The sequence below is a fragment of the Loa loa genome (assembly GCF_000183805.2).
Source record: "Loa loa unplaced genomic scaffold supercont3.245, whole genome shotgun sequence".
Classification (NCBI taxonomy): Eukaryota; Metazoa; Nematoda; class Chromadorea; order Rhabditida; family Onchocercidae; genus Loa; species Loa loa.
In genome coordinates this window covers 71,881-87,875 of record NW_018108425.1, presented here as the reverse complement: position 1 = coordinate 87,875, position 15,995 = coordinate 71,881, and the positions used below count along the sequence as shown (strand labels likewise).

The 15,995-nt window shown below is 28.1% G+C and overlaps 4 protein-coding genes across 4 annotated transcripts; all 4 read right to left on the bottom strand.

The window, feature by feature from the left end:
• Positions 1-226: 226 nt before the first annotated feature.
• LOAG_18275 (hypothetical protein) lies at positions 227-412 on the bottom strand (the record flags this gene model as incomplete). Its single annotated transcript, XM_020450938.1, has 1 exon — positions 227-412. A coding segment is annotated over one exon (186 nt), but the record flags the coding sequence as incomplete, so codon positions are not given.
• Positions 413-2,924: 2,512 nt separating this feature from the next.
• Positions 2,925-4,998, bottom strand: LOAG_18274 (hypothetical protein; the record flags this gene model as incomplete). The annotated part of the gene is made up of 3 exons (XM_020450937.1): positions 4,245-4,998; positions 3,781-3,966; positions 2,925-3,128 (listed from the first exon to the last, which is right to left on the bottom strand). The coding sequence occupies exons 1-3, from the start codon at positions 4,935-4,937 to the stop codon at positions 2,925-2,927; spliced, it is 1,083 nt and encodes a 360-aa protein (XP_020305331.1). The 5' UTR covers positions 4,938-4,998.
• A 3,186-nt stretch (positions 4,999-8,184) lies between these two features.
• On the bottom strand, positions 8,185-10,723 carry LOAG_07011 (hypothetical protein; the record flags this gene model as incomplete). The annotated part of the gene is made up of 3 exons (XM_003142545.1): positions 8,185-8,364; positions 9,461-9,634; positions 10,016-10,723. 3 exons carry the CDS (start codon positions 10,721-10,723, stop codon positions 8,185-8,187), a joined length of 1,062 nt encoding a protein of 353 aa, XP_003142593.1.
• A 2,422-nt stretch (positions 10,724-13,145) lies between these two features.
• Positions 13,146-13,832, bottom strand: LOAG_07010 (hypothetical protein; the record flags this gene model as incomplete). Its single annotated transcript, XM_003142544.2, has 1 exon — positions 13,146-13,832. The coding sequence occupies one exon, from the start codon at positions 13,830-13,832 to the stop codon at positions 13,146-13,148; it is 687 nt and encodes a 228-aa protein (XP_003142592.2).
• Between the last annotated feature and the right edge of the window lie 2,163 nt (positions 13,833-15,995).

Here is a 15,995-nt window from a genome sequence, read left to right as displayed (position 1 = left end):
AAACTTATCTTTCTCATCTAATACCTGAAATTTATCACAACTGATTTGAAATACTTCGAAGAAAACTTTTGCAACCAGTTACTTCATACACTAAGTGATCAAGCGGATTTTGGGACAATAAAAGCAAACGAACAAAGTGGATGACATTTTATGTGAAACCATGTGATTTAAGCATGGATGTCGTATCTAAAAATATGAGAAATAGTAAATGAAAAATTACAATTACCTCGCCAAGCGCATTTCCAATATTACATTCGTTCAACGCCGGCTGATGTAGCCAGTATGGTGCAACACTTTGAGGCGATCGATATGAAGATCTGTCATCAAATGTGCTGTAGAGGAGATTTACTATGAAACGTTCCATCGGTGAGGTATAGAAATAATCGCGAGGATTATAGCGGAAAAGTGACATTGTTCAGTTTATTGAATAATAGCCAAATTCTTCTAAATTTAGAAATAATTTAAAAAGTAATTAAAATTCGAAAAACGTTCTACCAAATCGAAATTACACAACTAACCATTGCAGAAGATATGAATGAATTAGTTTAAATACGGCCAAAGACATGACAAGTACTGTAAGCCTACAAGAAGGAGTAAAAGTGAATAATGTTAGCATCAAGCTGCTAACCCGTTTGCTAACAAATTCAGCTACTACTCAATTTCAGCTACTATTCAGCTACAAAAGAAGCAAATTACAGCTTGATATGTGAGAATAATTTTATCATTTTAATGCTTATTATATCAGACGATCCAAACCACTACCAATGAGAGATATGCAAACTTAGACTTGATTACTTGTTTATTCTCATGAAATAATACGAAGGAAAACTGAGAAAAGGTAAGCGTAGAAAGAACCATCGAGTGAATTACCGTCCCTTGCTGGACCGGATAAAAGTGATGATAGTAAAGGGAAATATTGTATGATTCCTTGGCTGGATCAGGTTGACAGATCAAAGTGTCAGAGTGGTCCCAGCTTCGTTTATACAATCTTTCGATCGAAATTTTCCAACTATTTCAAGCAAAAATGACATCTCTGTTCACATATCGATTAAATCTGTTGTGTTTCCTGTTGAAGTCTAATGATCATTCTAAAACCCTCTCGAATGTCTTATCTTGCTTGCCTACTTCTCTTTTTTTGCATTTATCGATCAAAAAATAAACGTGAAATCAACCATGAATACTTTAAAATTTTAATGTAAAGATAAAAAGATTACTAATTGATGGCAAGCTTACGTTAGTCAATGAGCAATTGATAAATAAGTGATAAAATATCGTTATCCTGATATTTTATCAATTGCATCAATTGTATTGATAAAAATCCCATTATAGCGAATGGTATAGGTATTAAATATGGAAAAAAATTTACAATGTTATACTCTATTTTTCAGGAACCATTCTGTTTCACCGGGAAATTCATCCGATAAACATTAATAATGTCCACTGAGATATTGCAGTTCAGCAACCATCATTTATTTTTCCACTAATGATTTCATCCAATTCTAATTGATGAAGTAAATAGCTGAAAATTATTTCTTCTTCTTCTTCTTCAGAAATTTAAGACGGGACAATTTTAGTCTTCCATTATTGGGTTTAATGAGAGATAGGCGCAAAATGATTTGGAATGGCAAGTTTTGTAAATTATAGCGAAAAATTTTTTGAGCAATCATTAAATGTGAAAAGTGTCAAGCTTCTTTCCACTTCTCTTTCATACTCTTTCCATTCATCACTTTGGTGACAAGAAAAAGTTAAAATTAAACAAAATTATTGATTCGACGAGATTTTGCTCATATTTAGCCATATTTTGTTGCACTTAATTTGAATTGAATGAAACGATATTTTAACTTCAAATATCTCATTTATTTGTCAATAAGTTTTCAAAATCTTTCTATCCTTTCAATTCATTTCATGTTTATGTATCCCAATCATTTGGTTAAAAAAAAAAAAAAGAAAAAGGAAAAGAAGACAGACTTTTCCCTTAATAAATTAACATTGTATTGCAAATATTCCACATTTTTTTTTTTTGTTTCCATTTCGTTCCACTCTCTTTTAAAATTTGTAAAACAAAATTTTTGTATACTGATTGAAATAGACAGAAATTTAACAAATAAATATCGTTTCCGCTTACAATTAAAAAAAAAAGCAGTAGATTACAAATAATTCATTTAATTTATACCCAATATAATGCAATTTTTTTGCATATTTCGTAGATATGATATGATCTAATGAAAATCCGGAAATAAGCATGATTTGGTGCATTTTGGCTCTTATCATATTTACTGATAAAGATATGGTCGATCTATGTGACCAGGTATTTCATGATGTTTATTGGACTTTTGATAATCAAAACTGATATTTGTCGCAATTTGATGAATGCATTTATTTCTCTTTTATTTTTCATCATATTCTTCCTCAAAAATAATCCAGCGATAGTCTAGGCATTGTAATATCTCCACAGTGTTACTTTTTCATGAAAAAGTAAACGAAGAAATGAAAAAGTAAATTTAAAGTTAGAACGAAATCAACTTGACTTCCCATATTATCTTTCAACCATAGGTTTTATTCCATATATTAAATAGCCAAAGATTTATTGATAATTATTATACAGTTAGAATGTCTTAATTCTTTCTCTTTAACCCTTTTTTAATTCAATTATTTAATTTCTAATTCTTTAATTCTTTTTTAATCCTTTCTCTTCCTTCATTTCAGTGGCTGTCCACTTGGCTATTTTAAATTGTTATGAAAAAAAATTATATATTCATTCAATCATATGAATTATCATATGCAAAACTCAGCAATCATTTCAATTATTTTTTTTCCAATTTATTTGACCATTGACTATTTATTGATGAATAAATATTGGAAAAAGTTTCTAAATATCTGTTTGCAATAAAAATATATTAAAGGATAATCATCTTATTGGAAAATTATTTTATTGAAAAACTTTTTGAAGACCTGAAAACATAGCAGGATATATTATTTTGTTGGACTAAACAGAATTCATGAGTATGTGTGATATAGGCTAAAACACCGGAACTACAAATAACATTGTATCGAATGGATGAATTCGTCGTTTTGAGAACTTTTCGGATCGTTTCTTTACTTAACCAAACATTATCATTCACCATATTCTGCAATATTTACACCAAAAATTTCCATAATTTTAAAATGATATTATTGCTTAATCTTAAAAAAATATATCATTATTCAGCGGTAATTCTACCATTTAATTTCTTTTACAAAAATTTCAAAAGTAAAGTGAGAAAGGTTGAGATTGAGAGAGAGAGGGAGAAAGAGAGAGAGAAAATGAAGATTTGTCATAAATTTCAAGTTTAAGTATCATTTCATCGAAATATGAAATTGAAATTACAAAGTTCTTACTCAATATCTACCAATTTCCGTTATATTTGTTAAAATTTAAAATTCAACAAATCACTTTTTTTATGCAACGAAACTTTTTTTGTATTTTTGATTTTTTATTTTCGGCTTTATATGCTATGTTTTAAATTGCAAGCAAATTTTGACTTTCAACAATTTAGCTATACATTGAGCAGTTAATAGTTAAGTGAAGAATGTTAATTATTGTGATATCAACCGATTTCGGTTGACAAAAGTTATTAGCACGAGTTGTAAATAATAATTTTGTTTTCTTCTTTTTTTTTCTGTGTGCTAAGATGTATTTATCAAGATGAAATTTTTGACAAGAATAGTGGAAATTATAGTAGTTTAAATTAGTCGCATAATCAATAAATATCATTAATTGTTATATTCTAAATGAAATACCTGTTTCATGATATGCCGTAAATTGGCATTGTTACAAACAGGATTATCATTTAAGCTTTTCTCACTTTTTCGAAAACCAACAGCGGTTACTGAGCGTCGTTTTCGACCATAAGAAGTCTGATAACTAGTGCATGGAGCTTTGCAAGAGCTACAACAGGTACTCTGGGGTTTTGGTACAGCTTTAGGCTAAAAAAAAAGGAAAATATTTTCTCATAATGTTAAATTGTTTGCTTCTTTTTTTTTTCAGGAATGAGAAAGATTAATCTTTTGAGAAATTGCATTGAATGAAGATATTGGCATTGGGCGCATTTGTATAACAGTTATAATATTGAAGGATGAGTTATATTTTGAACAAAGAATAATTTTAAAATAAAGTAGAAAATATTAAAATTTACCGCTTGACATGAACAGGGTGTACAGGGACATGGTTGACAAGATTTAGGTGAAGGGCATGGATAGCAAACCTGCACGCAACAGCAAACCACTACAGGTGCTGATGGTGGTTGTGGGGCTGGTATTTGTGGCGCTGGTATTTGTGGTGCTGGGATTTGTGGTGCCATTACTTGTGGTGCTATTACTTGTGGTGCTATTACTTGTGGTGGTATTTGTGGTGGTATTTGTGGTGCTGGGATTTGTGGTGCTATTACTTGTGGTGCTATTACTTGTGGTGCTATTACTTGTGGTGGTATTTGTGGTGGTATTTGTGGTGGTAGTGGTGCTGGTGCTGGTAGTGGTGGTTGTGGTTGTGGTGGTAGTGGCAATGGTAGTGGTGGTGGTGGTAGTGGTAATGGTAGTGGTAGTGGTAGTGGTGGTAGTGGTAGCATTGGTGGTGCTCGTGTTGTTGTTGTTGTTGTTGGTACTGGTAGTGGTAGCGGTAGTGGTAGTGGTAATGGTAGTGGTGGTGGTAGTGGTGGTGGTAGTGGTGGTGGTAGTGGTGGTGGTAGTGGTGCTGGTAGTGGTTGTGGTAGTGCTGGTACTGGTGCTGGTGCTGGTGCTGGTGCTGGTGCTGGTGCTGCTGGTGCTGGTGCTGGCGCTGGTGCTGAGTAAAACCAACAATATACATATGTATATGTACAGACATATGATTGGGATACAATTGGTGTTATGGTGGTGATATAAAGAATTAGCAAAGTTGTCTCGAATGATAATTGTCCCATTATTGAGATCTGAACAATAATAATTAACTGACAGCTGGAATCTGAATTCAATATAACTTCGATCATATTACCTGATATCGCTACATATCATTCGTATACTCCCACTTTTTTATCGTATTTCTCTTTATCCCTTTTATCTTTTATCAAAAAATTTGTAATTTCAGCTGTTAAAATTTGACTACAAGCAAATAATGAAGTGATAAGATAAAGGATCCATAAACGAAACAACAAATATTTTGTAAGTTGAAATGCCGAAAATTCCTCAATAAATTTGTTACCTGAAATTTAATAACATATATGTGAGGAAAGAAAAATAAAAAAGGGAATTTTGATAAAGAAAAAAATTATTGAATTCATTTGGGAAGAGAAAAATATACCAAGTGGGCTAAAAAGGAAATATGCTAAAAACTAAAAAGGAAATATACTAAAAAGTAAGTAAATTAAAGATAGGTATACCTGACTTTAGTGAATGACTTTCACTACTTTAGTGAATGATGCGGTAACTGAATGACAGTAATTTCTTTTAAAATGGTCGTCAAAACAGCTCTTCTTTTGATTTTTGATCAACAGTAATGATAACGACAGACAGAAAAAAAAAGGAACAATAATGTTGTCAACTTGTTTTAATTTATATTCATAAGTTTGTATATATCCGAATATATTTTCTAATACAACAACAAAAACGCTTTTATAAGGAAATGATTACTTACTTTTTTCAAAGTTAAAATAGCTTCCAGCTCCTTTAAAACTATTGGAAATGTATGAAATCTTGTAGATATTGAAAGAAATTTTTAAAAAAAAAGTCAAGTAATGGCAGAATTGAAAGTGTGCTTGAAAATCCTAAAAATTTATGATGGAAAAGTTTTAATTTAACTTTTAACTTAACTTTAACCTGATTTTTAATATTTTTCCTCTTTTGAAATCTAACCGTTAAAACTTTTGACGAAGTTTTAAGCCAACTTGCAAAAAAAAATTTTGACTTAACTTTAAAATTAGTGCAATAGCGCTTTATTGATGATTAAAACAAATTTCTAAATTTCGTCATTTAGATTTAAATCCAGATTTTTTTATTTTTTTTGGTTTAAATTTTAGTAAATTTTCTGAAATTTTGTTACAACTATTTTTCATTTTATCCATCATTTGTTATGTCATAGTTTAGTACGAGAAATTTTTTAACTTTAAGGAATAGCTTGAGTTATAAATGATTCTGAATGTGAAACTAAATTTGAATTTCTTTTGACCTGAAATCATTTCCAAACTTCATTCTCCACAAAAATTTATTTTTGCCAGCAAACAACAAATTTTCCACTCCATAACTTACAACTAAATTTGAATGGTACAATGGGGAAAAGAATGAGTAATTTCATGAAAGAAAAAACGAAACTCGAAATAAAATTAAAGAATGAATAATTCCGTGGTAGGAAAAAAAAACTTGAAATAAAACTTCAGGAAGAAAAGTAATAGTATTAGATAGAAACTTGATAAAGGGGGTAAAAGTAAATATAACAACCTGATTGATAGAAATTAAAAGTTAACAAATTAAGTTTAAGTTGGATTCCGTTAAAATAAACTGCGAAAATTTATTTTGTTTTTTTTTTAAATTAATCTGTCAGTGTTGATAACGTAAGATGATGATAATGCTGATTAACTAATTTGTTAAATGATTTGATAGCATCGTTGACGAAAAGCATTGATAGTGCTATTAATTATATGTAAAATTTATTCTGTTAATATTGATAAAAAAGGATAATGACAATGTTATTTTTAAAAATGTATAGTCTTTTTTTTTAAAAAAAAAGTGTACATTGAAAAATGAAAGCATAAAATTGTACACATTGTATGGTTCAGAAATATTTTGTTTTTATTTTACCTTATCGGATGGTTTGTTTTTTCTTCTTCCTTCATCTTCATTATCATTGTTATTATTATCATCTTTTTGTTAACAAACAATCAGTTAATTTATTTTATTATTTCATTATTATCATATTTTCTGCATCATTTGTCTGATTTGTTTTCCTGTTTCATCGTCATTATCATCTTATTATCACTATTATCTTTCGATTCATTTTCATAACATAAAATTTGCTTTGTTAAATTCATTTCCAATCATATCGAATATAAAGATAAACAAAATTAAATACTTTTCTCTTTTTTTTTTTAAATGATTCTTCGAGAAATGAATGAAAGATGAAAGAAAGCGATAATTTTGAATTTGAAATTGATATTACAAAAATTTATTTGCAATGTTTTTGTACAATTATAAACATTGATACTAATTATGTACACTATAATATAGTCTTTACTCCTAAGATTCATTTGCTAGAGCTTAATGAACTTGGACGATAGCAGGAAAGTTGTTAGGATGTATGTTTAATTAGAGAATATCTATCTCTGAAATGGATGACCGTATAGGGTTAAACGTGCTTTTTGGGATCAAAGTTAGGATGATTGCTTGAAGATTAACAAGCTAATCCTGCTCATAAATACACTTTGTTTGATCCTTCAGTTGAGATCGTTCTAGCATGAGAGATTTTCCGATTGCAATTGTCACCACTATTATTGTTCACAATCTTATAAGGTCGTGCCAGCTTCTCTTCCACGATAAAGAATGTTTGTGAAGAGATTATAGCATGGCACATAAAATATATGGTATAGTATATTATGGTACGGTATAGAAAGTTATGGTACGATGCAGAAAGCAAAAGTTGTAATTTTTTTTTTTGATTATTTTTCTTTTTTCTTATTCTGTTGCAATAATTGAAAAATTGTTAAAATTTTTAAAACAAATTCATTTATGCAAAAAGCACAAAAACAAATGGTTCATAATTTTTTTAAAAAAAAAGAACAAGAAAACTCAAAAATATTTTTCGTGTAATTATTTATTATCACCAATATCAGTATTACCATGTATGGAAAAATATTCTGGAATGGTAATAATAACAATTGGTACCAATAGGAGAACGAAATTTTGCATTAATATCAGTTCGGAATGTAATTTGAATTGTTGAAATTAACAAAACAAAATTTTTAATTATTAACCGATGAATTAAAAATGCTTTATGTACGAATAATTTCCACTAATATATAGTAATAAGAATGATACAAAATTATTTACGCCTATTTCGCTCTTATCATTTCTATCACTTTTATTTTCAAATGATAAGGAAGGAGCTAATTGAAGCCAAATAAAATATATGAAAAGTGGCAGGTTACTTTTTTATCCAAAATTTGAAAGTGAGTTTAAATTTCAATGAATTGTAAAAGCATAACAGGTGGTACCATGGCTGAATACTTCACAATATTCAGCTGTATGTGTCACATAACTAAAGTCACCTCTAGAACAAATAACATTAAATTGCTTAGAAAATTTTTGTTCCGCTGCTCGTTGTATTACTCGTTTTGAACGTGATGGATCCTTTTTGATGTTCTGAAATTTGTTATTTCTTTTTTCGTTTCTTTAATTTTTTAGAAACAAAAATTTTGATGAACAGTAATGCTTATCAGATTATCAACAATTTATCACTATTAGCAGGAAAGCTCAAAGTCTCAAAGGATACGAAATAAAAAGCAGAGAATTGTTGCAGTTTTTAACTGTTTAAACTCAAACAACTTCAATTTTACTATTTCTTTCGTCAAATTGAGATTGAGATTTTTTTTTTCTATTTTAAAATATTTCTAATCACCAAACAGTCTGATTGAAATTCGACTAGAATGTATTGTGTAAGGACAAATCGCATTGTTGTTTTTTTTTTTTTTTTTTTGAAATCTAATAAAAATTTATTTTGGTTAATTAATTGTCTAAACCTGACGACATACAAGTTTTTCGTGTATTTATATTCCTGCATCTATCTGTTACAAGTATATACCCATAGTGATAAATTGTTAATTATATGGTATATAATTATTTAAAGCATTAAAGATTATAATTGGCCGCAACTACGATTCTGCCAAAGGTAGGATCGTAGTTACAAATTTCATTTAATCATTATTGTATAATTTGATCAATGATATGGATAATGTATGAGTAATTTAATTTGAGAAAAACATAACTTTTTACAATAATGATTAATTTGTTATAACAGAAAGCAATTAAATTAATGTCAACGATAGAATCATAGTGACATATTTCATTTTTTAATAATTTTTTCAACTTGATTTCATATTTAAAAAAAAAAGAAAAATAAAAATTCAATTAGTTACAGTGAAATTTTCATCCAAAATGACAATACCCATGTGAAAAGAAGGTACTTGTTCAGTATGCTCAACCGGCTATTAGCGATACTTAAAAAAAAAAAAAAGAAAAAAAAGGAAATGAATAATAAATGACAAAAAAATTTAAACATTCTCAGACATATAAAAACAAAATAGGCAAAAGAAGAAAAAGAGAGAATGAAGAAAAATGCGGTGAATTTTTATTTGAAACATTTTCTAAATTAGTAAACTTTTTCGAGTTAAAAAAAAAAAGTTACTGTTGTATTTTTGACAGAAAATTCCTAATGAAAATTTAAATTAATGAAACCTACCGCTAACATTAATTTCCTCAATTCTTTGCTTTTACATTTTGTTTCGTAATTTCGTCTATTCTTGAATGTACGTGCTGCTAATATTACTGCATTATTTGTATTTCGTAATATACAATTTTCACTACTACATCGAGTGCAACAATCATGCGATGGAAAATTATCCACAAATGGTTCCTGTATATTCAAAATATGCAAAATAATTGTAAGTAAGAAAGCAAATAAATAAGAATTTATTGAGTAATAAAGTCTTTTACATATGATTACATTTTTTAATCAGTCTTAAAATGTCGCCTTTTTTACTCTATAATTATATTCAAATTCATAAAATGACACTTAAATTTATGCGTGATTAAAATTACAACAATGAAAAACTAATTTAAATTGATCGGAGAATTAATTAACCAAATAAATTTTGCAGTGTTTTTTTTTCTTACAATTTCCAACGTTTTGTTTTTTAAATTTTAAATTCACTTCCTAAATGTAATGTTTGTAATGTTCCATGTGTTTTTTAGAAAATCAAAATAGGATTGAAATTCAAAGAAATAATTTACCTACCAGTATTCGAGGCTTTCCAATTGATGGTGGTTGAATTGTTGGTAAATGAAGATCATGAATATTGCTGAACCCAATGTTACCACCATTAGTTAACATGTCCAATTGAGGAGATGGAATAATTGGTACACCTTTGGGAAGTATCGGCAATGTAAGATTTTTCTTGAATGTCTGAGTGTCACTGTTTTGGTTGAATCGTTGAGAATTTGAAATAGTAGGACAAGGAGGTGATAAAGGACAAGATCGCGAAGGTGGGCAATTTGATTCGATCTTGAATGGTTTTTTACCGAGAGATGATGGAACATTTGTCGGGTACTCATCTTCTTCCTGTGAAATGTTCGGATCTGTTACACCCTTCGAATTGCAATCTGTTGATGATGGTTCACATCCAGTTGCTATTACGGTTGCACCTCCGGAATGATTATCGTTATCATTTATGCAAGGAGATGACGGTGATATCTCATTGCAACAGCAATTACAACAATTATCACCAACAGCATTCTTATCAGCTCCACAACCCGTGCTAAATGTTGTTATGTGATAATGATGATGATTACGATAGTTGACTGGGGAGAATCTTGATGATGTCAAAAGATGATGTCTCCGTACACCTATGGAAGATCTACCACAATTTGCACCGACACATTGCCCATATATCATACTACGCAATAAACCATAACTGATAATTATGACAAGAAGTTGCTGGAACATCTGTAAATCTTTAAGATAATATGATAACGTGATGAACATTACATCCTGATCTGTTTAACTGTTCATTTATTCATTGTAACACACTTCTCATACCATAATGCGAAATTTTTATCAGATTTTATCAATAAAAGTTAACAATTTCACAATTAACCCATCTAAGTGATAGTGATATTTAAATGTTTAAATAAATTTAAAACTTAAAGTATCAGAAAGAAAAGATTAAATTGTTGCAAATTGAATGCATAGAAAGATTTGATGTAGTCGAAAAATGATAATTGCAATTGAAAATATCCCACAATACCTAATGGCAATATCTTTTGAAGATTAATAATTTGTTAATTACAATTATATTGTAAGAGAAGAATTGAACCAGTTCTTTTAACGTAAACAACTTTTTAATTAGCTCCGTTTCTTCAATTCATTTCATAAATATGATGAATATATTTATGCATATCAATATATTCTCAAATAACAATTAAAAATGGTGCTTATCTTAATCAATTCATTAATTGGAAATTTGCTTAATTATGCTAATTATTGGAGTAGGATGAGTAAATGCACGGAAAAGAAGTAAGTATGCTTATCTAAATTTAAACTATGATTTTACACGAATATTTTTGATTGTCACTGAAGATTGAAGAAAATCACAACTTTATGGAAATATTACATAAAGAAACATTTATTTTACTTTATTTTCTTCTCTGCAAAATTAATGAATTAATTCAACAAACGAATATTATCAATTATCCGGTAGTGATCTGAAAAGTTCAAAAAATATGCAAGTATATTTGAAAATTTTGATTGATATTGATATAAATTACATGAATATCATCATTTTCTTCCGTTATCAATTAATTATTATCACTTCAATTTCATTATGCATATAAAAATGAAATCAAAAAAAAAACAACAACTTTTTGAATGTTTCAAGCAATAGGCTTATTTCTAAATATCAGCTTTATTTTAAAAATAATTATAAATATCAATAACACCAGTTATTTTTAGATAATTATCAAAATATGATATAATGATTAGTACTCTAAAGTGATACTTCTAACATACGTTATCATCATAAAACAACAGCTATTTCCAAAAAAAGTTTACCTAAATTTAAGCTTTGATTTTATGCAAAAATTTTTTAATTATCACCAAATATTGACGAATATTTACAACCTTATGAAAGTATTACTACACGACGAAACATTTATATTTGCATTTTATTATATATGTATTTTCTTCAAATGTTAGAATTTGGAACGATGAGGCAAAAGTAAAACATAAAAGAAAATTTGCATACAGTTTTTTTATTTTTTCAAAACAATCATATTTGAATAAATTTCGATAAGAAATTATTTAATGATTTAAATATATTTATGTTAGAAATGATTAACCTGGCTTTAGGCAAAAATGATCCCCAAATTGCAGCATCAATTAGTTGCATGCCAATTGGTGATCCATCAAGTGTTTCAATATGATTTCTTTCTTGATCCCTCTTCACTTTTATCATACTTATTCGTTCTTCATCCGTATCCAAATCGATCTAATAATATCACAATCATACAAGTAATTAATTTAAACTAATAGTAATTAATCTATACTTTGCTATCATATACAAACCATAGTATCACATTGCTGTAATTGAAACCAACATTCTTTACAGTCTTAGTTATTTGTAAGTTACTGTAAATTCATGAGATATTGCAAATTGCTGTTTAAATTTTAAGAATAAGGTTAATTAAGATTTTTAATTAAAAGAAATTGCTGCAGAGGTATAATCGGGACTATACCTGATTTCAAGACTACACTTCACTATTAATTACAATTGTTAATGATCTAATGTTAATGAGTTGTCAACGAAAAGTTGAGAAATTTCTCACTGCTTAATTTTAATAAACACCAAATTATTATTTGAACGCATCTTTTAGGCATAACGAACATAAACTGGCGACAACTACCTCATCTGACATAGTCAGTTTGGTGACATATAACATTGGCAAATCATAGTCCAAATTATCTTGACCAATAATCAAAAATGGAAATAATTCATAAAGTTTAACTGTTATAAAGTAATGAAACTGCAAAAAAAAAATACAATTATTTGGAATGAAAATAAATGATAAATAAATGATAAAACTGATTCCAAATATTCGTTTTATAATAAGCAAAGAAAGAAAAACTGCCTGACGTCATATTTGAAAATCAATTTTTGAATTTTATAATATCTAGACAACTTTGTCACAAAGGATCCTAATAATATGACATTGACTTCTTAAGCCTCTAATTCAATCTTTTGTTTTATCCTACCTCAAAAGTTTCATATGAGAGTAATTCCTGTGAGTTTAAATCTTAAAAAACAAAGATTATTTAAGCTTAACTTATCAAAAAAAAGTTAAAAAATTATTTAGATCTAGCTTGTAAGATTTTACAATGAAAGCACTGTTACATTTTGTAGTAGTTTCCGGTGCAAATTAATTAGCGACTTTTTCAGATAAGTTTTCAGATTAAAATTCCGCTGTAAAAGAAAAAATCTTTTTTTAGGTTTATTTTTGATTGGACGTTTTGTCGATAAATCCACCGTATGTCCATGACTTAAGTTCATAATTTCAGATTTCCCTATGATCACTTCACTTTTCGAACCGTGATACACTGTCCTTCCCTTCTTTACCGGAATCATTTCTGAATTTGAACTAGTAATTTTTTCCATTATCTTTTTCGCATTCGAATTATCCTGATTTTTCGCATTATCACGTGCTGTTAAATGATCCAATGATACTGTTTCATTCAATTTTGCCAAAATTTCGTGTTCTTGTGAATTTTTGGTTCCATCTTTACGTATCTTTTTCTCTTTATTTTTTCCTTTTATTGCTTCATTGATTCTTTTCTTATTTGAAATAAATTTTTTTTCAACCTGATCTTCGGATTGTTTAATTTTTTTTGAAACTAATAAGGGACATTGATTGTCGACCATTTTAACTGTCTTCGTTACCAGTAAATTTCCTTTCTTCTTATTTTTTTCCAAATCTTTATTTGGTACTGTTGGTTCTTCACTCTGTGTATTAGCTGTTTTTTGGATTTGAATAATAGACGATCTATCTACTATAGTAGTCATTTCGAAATTTCCAACCACTCAAAAAAGATAAAAAAGTTGAAAATAAACTGAATAAAAGGAATGTATGCATTTTAAAGTATTCCACTTTTGTTGTAAACTTTTTTTCTTTTGCAGTTTTGAAATGCAACAAATTTATAAAATATTAGCTTCTTAAGCAATTATCAGTTCTTAAGCTTATTTCCATTGCCAAAGAAAAAAAAAAAAAAATCGCGACAAATATATGGGAACGTTAAAGATGATTGAAGAAAATATATTGAGGTAACAATCGATGAAACCAGCAATTGATCGATCAAACAAATCATAATGGATCATCCGTAGCAGATGTATCAAAGACTGGAAATAATTTTCTACAAAATTATCAATCAAAGAGTGCAAAACTAAATTGTAAAAAAATTATCATATATGACCATAATGGTGACGAAATTATTTTGAGAACCGGTTTTATATAATCGTTTTTTACCCTGTGTTTATTTTAAACTTTAATTTTAATAAGTAACTTTCGTTTTAAGCTTCAAAAATTAATCCATTTTTAAATGCCCAAATTTAGTTATTAATTACTGTTGAACTTTGTAATTTACGTAAAACTTTTTCTTACAATAACAATAATGTTGGGCGACATTATTTAAAGAACCGGTAATCGGACCAATCCTTCTGCACTTATTTTTTTTTTTATAAATTGTCATAAATGGAGTTGTTAAATATTCTTGTAATTACAATTAAATTTGTTAAATGATTAAAAACAAATAATTTAAATGAGAGAAAACAATTAATAATTAAATAAATCCGCCACAATGGTTGGGTAAACTTATTTTATTGGTTATTTTCATGGTAAAATTCTTGACACTCTTAAATTGCCATAAATTTACGAGATGATATGAACTTCCATTCTTATCACTTCTTATAATAATATAACACCGTTAAGATGATTAGATGATAAGGATCAATCTTTCTGCCTTAATGTAATATAATGGTTTTTTATGTCCTTTATACATTGATTATTTCTATCGAAATCCTTAAATATTTTCTCTTTTTCTTGTTTTCTTTCTTTCTAATTTTATCATTTCAGGTTTGAATTGTATTTTATTCATTTTCTCATTATCAATTTATCACTATCAAACAATGCAATTATTGATAGCTTTAAAAGGAAAAAGAAAAAAGAAAAGAAATGTAATTGATCAAAATGTGATATCGATTTATTGCGATGATATCATTCGATTTCTCAAAATTTTGGGCGGAAAAAAAAAACGAGATAATTACACAAATTATTGTTACAATAATTTGGTAGATATAATAGAGGAATTAAAAAGGTCAAAATTTATAATTAATCATAAAAATTATTGGAATGAAAAAGATTTTGTGATAATTTTGTGAAATTTCTAATTAACTTTTTAATTACCTTTAACTTTAATTTAATTCCTTCTTTAACTATTTCACATTTTAATTACGGCTTGTTTACAATTCGTTATCTTTTATTAGGCTTTACAGAGCAATTTGAGGTTCTAAAATCATTTAAAAAGATATGCAATGTTTTATATATTATTATTGTTGCAAATTAAATTTTTCAAATTTATTAACAATAAATTTTGTCACATTAATTTGCATATTGTTTGGTTGTGACAAATATCCATCATTTCATATTTATGCATTAACATTTTTTCGCATACGTATATATACGTGCATACATATATATACAGGTATACATGCACACACACACATGGATATGTTATCATAAAGATATATGTCTGTCTCAGACAGACAGACTGACACACACAGGTACATATGAGCTTTTATTTATTCTTATCATATCAGATTTATATCATCAAATGTATATTGGAGGATTGATAATCCTTTTTCCGTTCAAATTTTTAATACATTTCGTTTAAATTTATTTCTATTTAATAGTTTAACTTTTCAAAATGATCTTTTATTACTTTTATTTTTTAAAGGAAAAGAAAAACAAAGAGAGAGAGAGAGAAGGAAATGTGTGTGTGAGAGAGAGAGAAGGAAATGTGTGAGAGAGAGAGAGAGAGAAGGAAATGTGTGAGAGAGAGAAGGAAATGTGTGAGAGAGAGAGAAGGAAATGTATGATGTGTGGTTTGATTTCGTTACGATGACAACAACAACAACTATTATCCTTAAACAGAAAGAGAGAGAGAGAGAGAG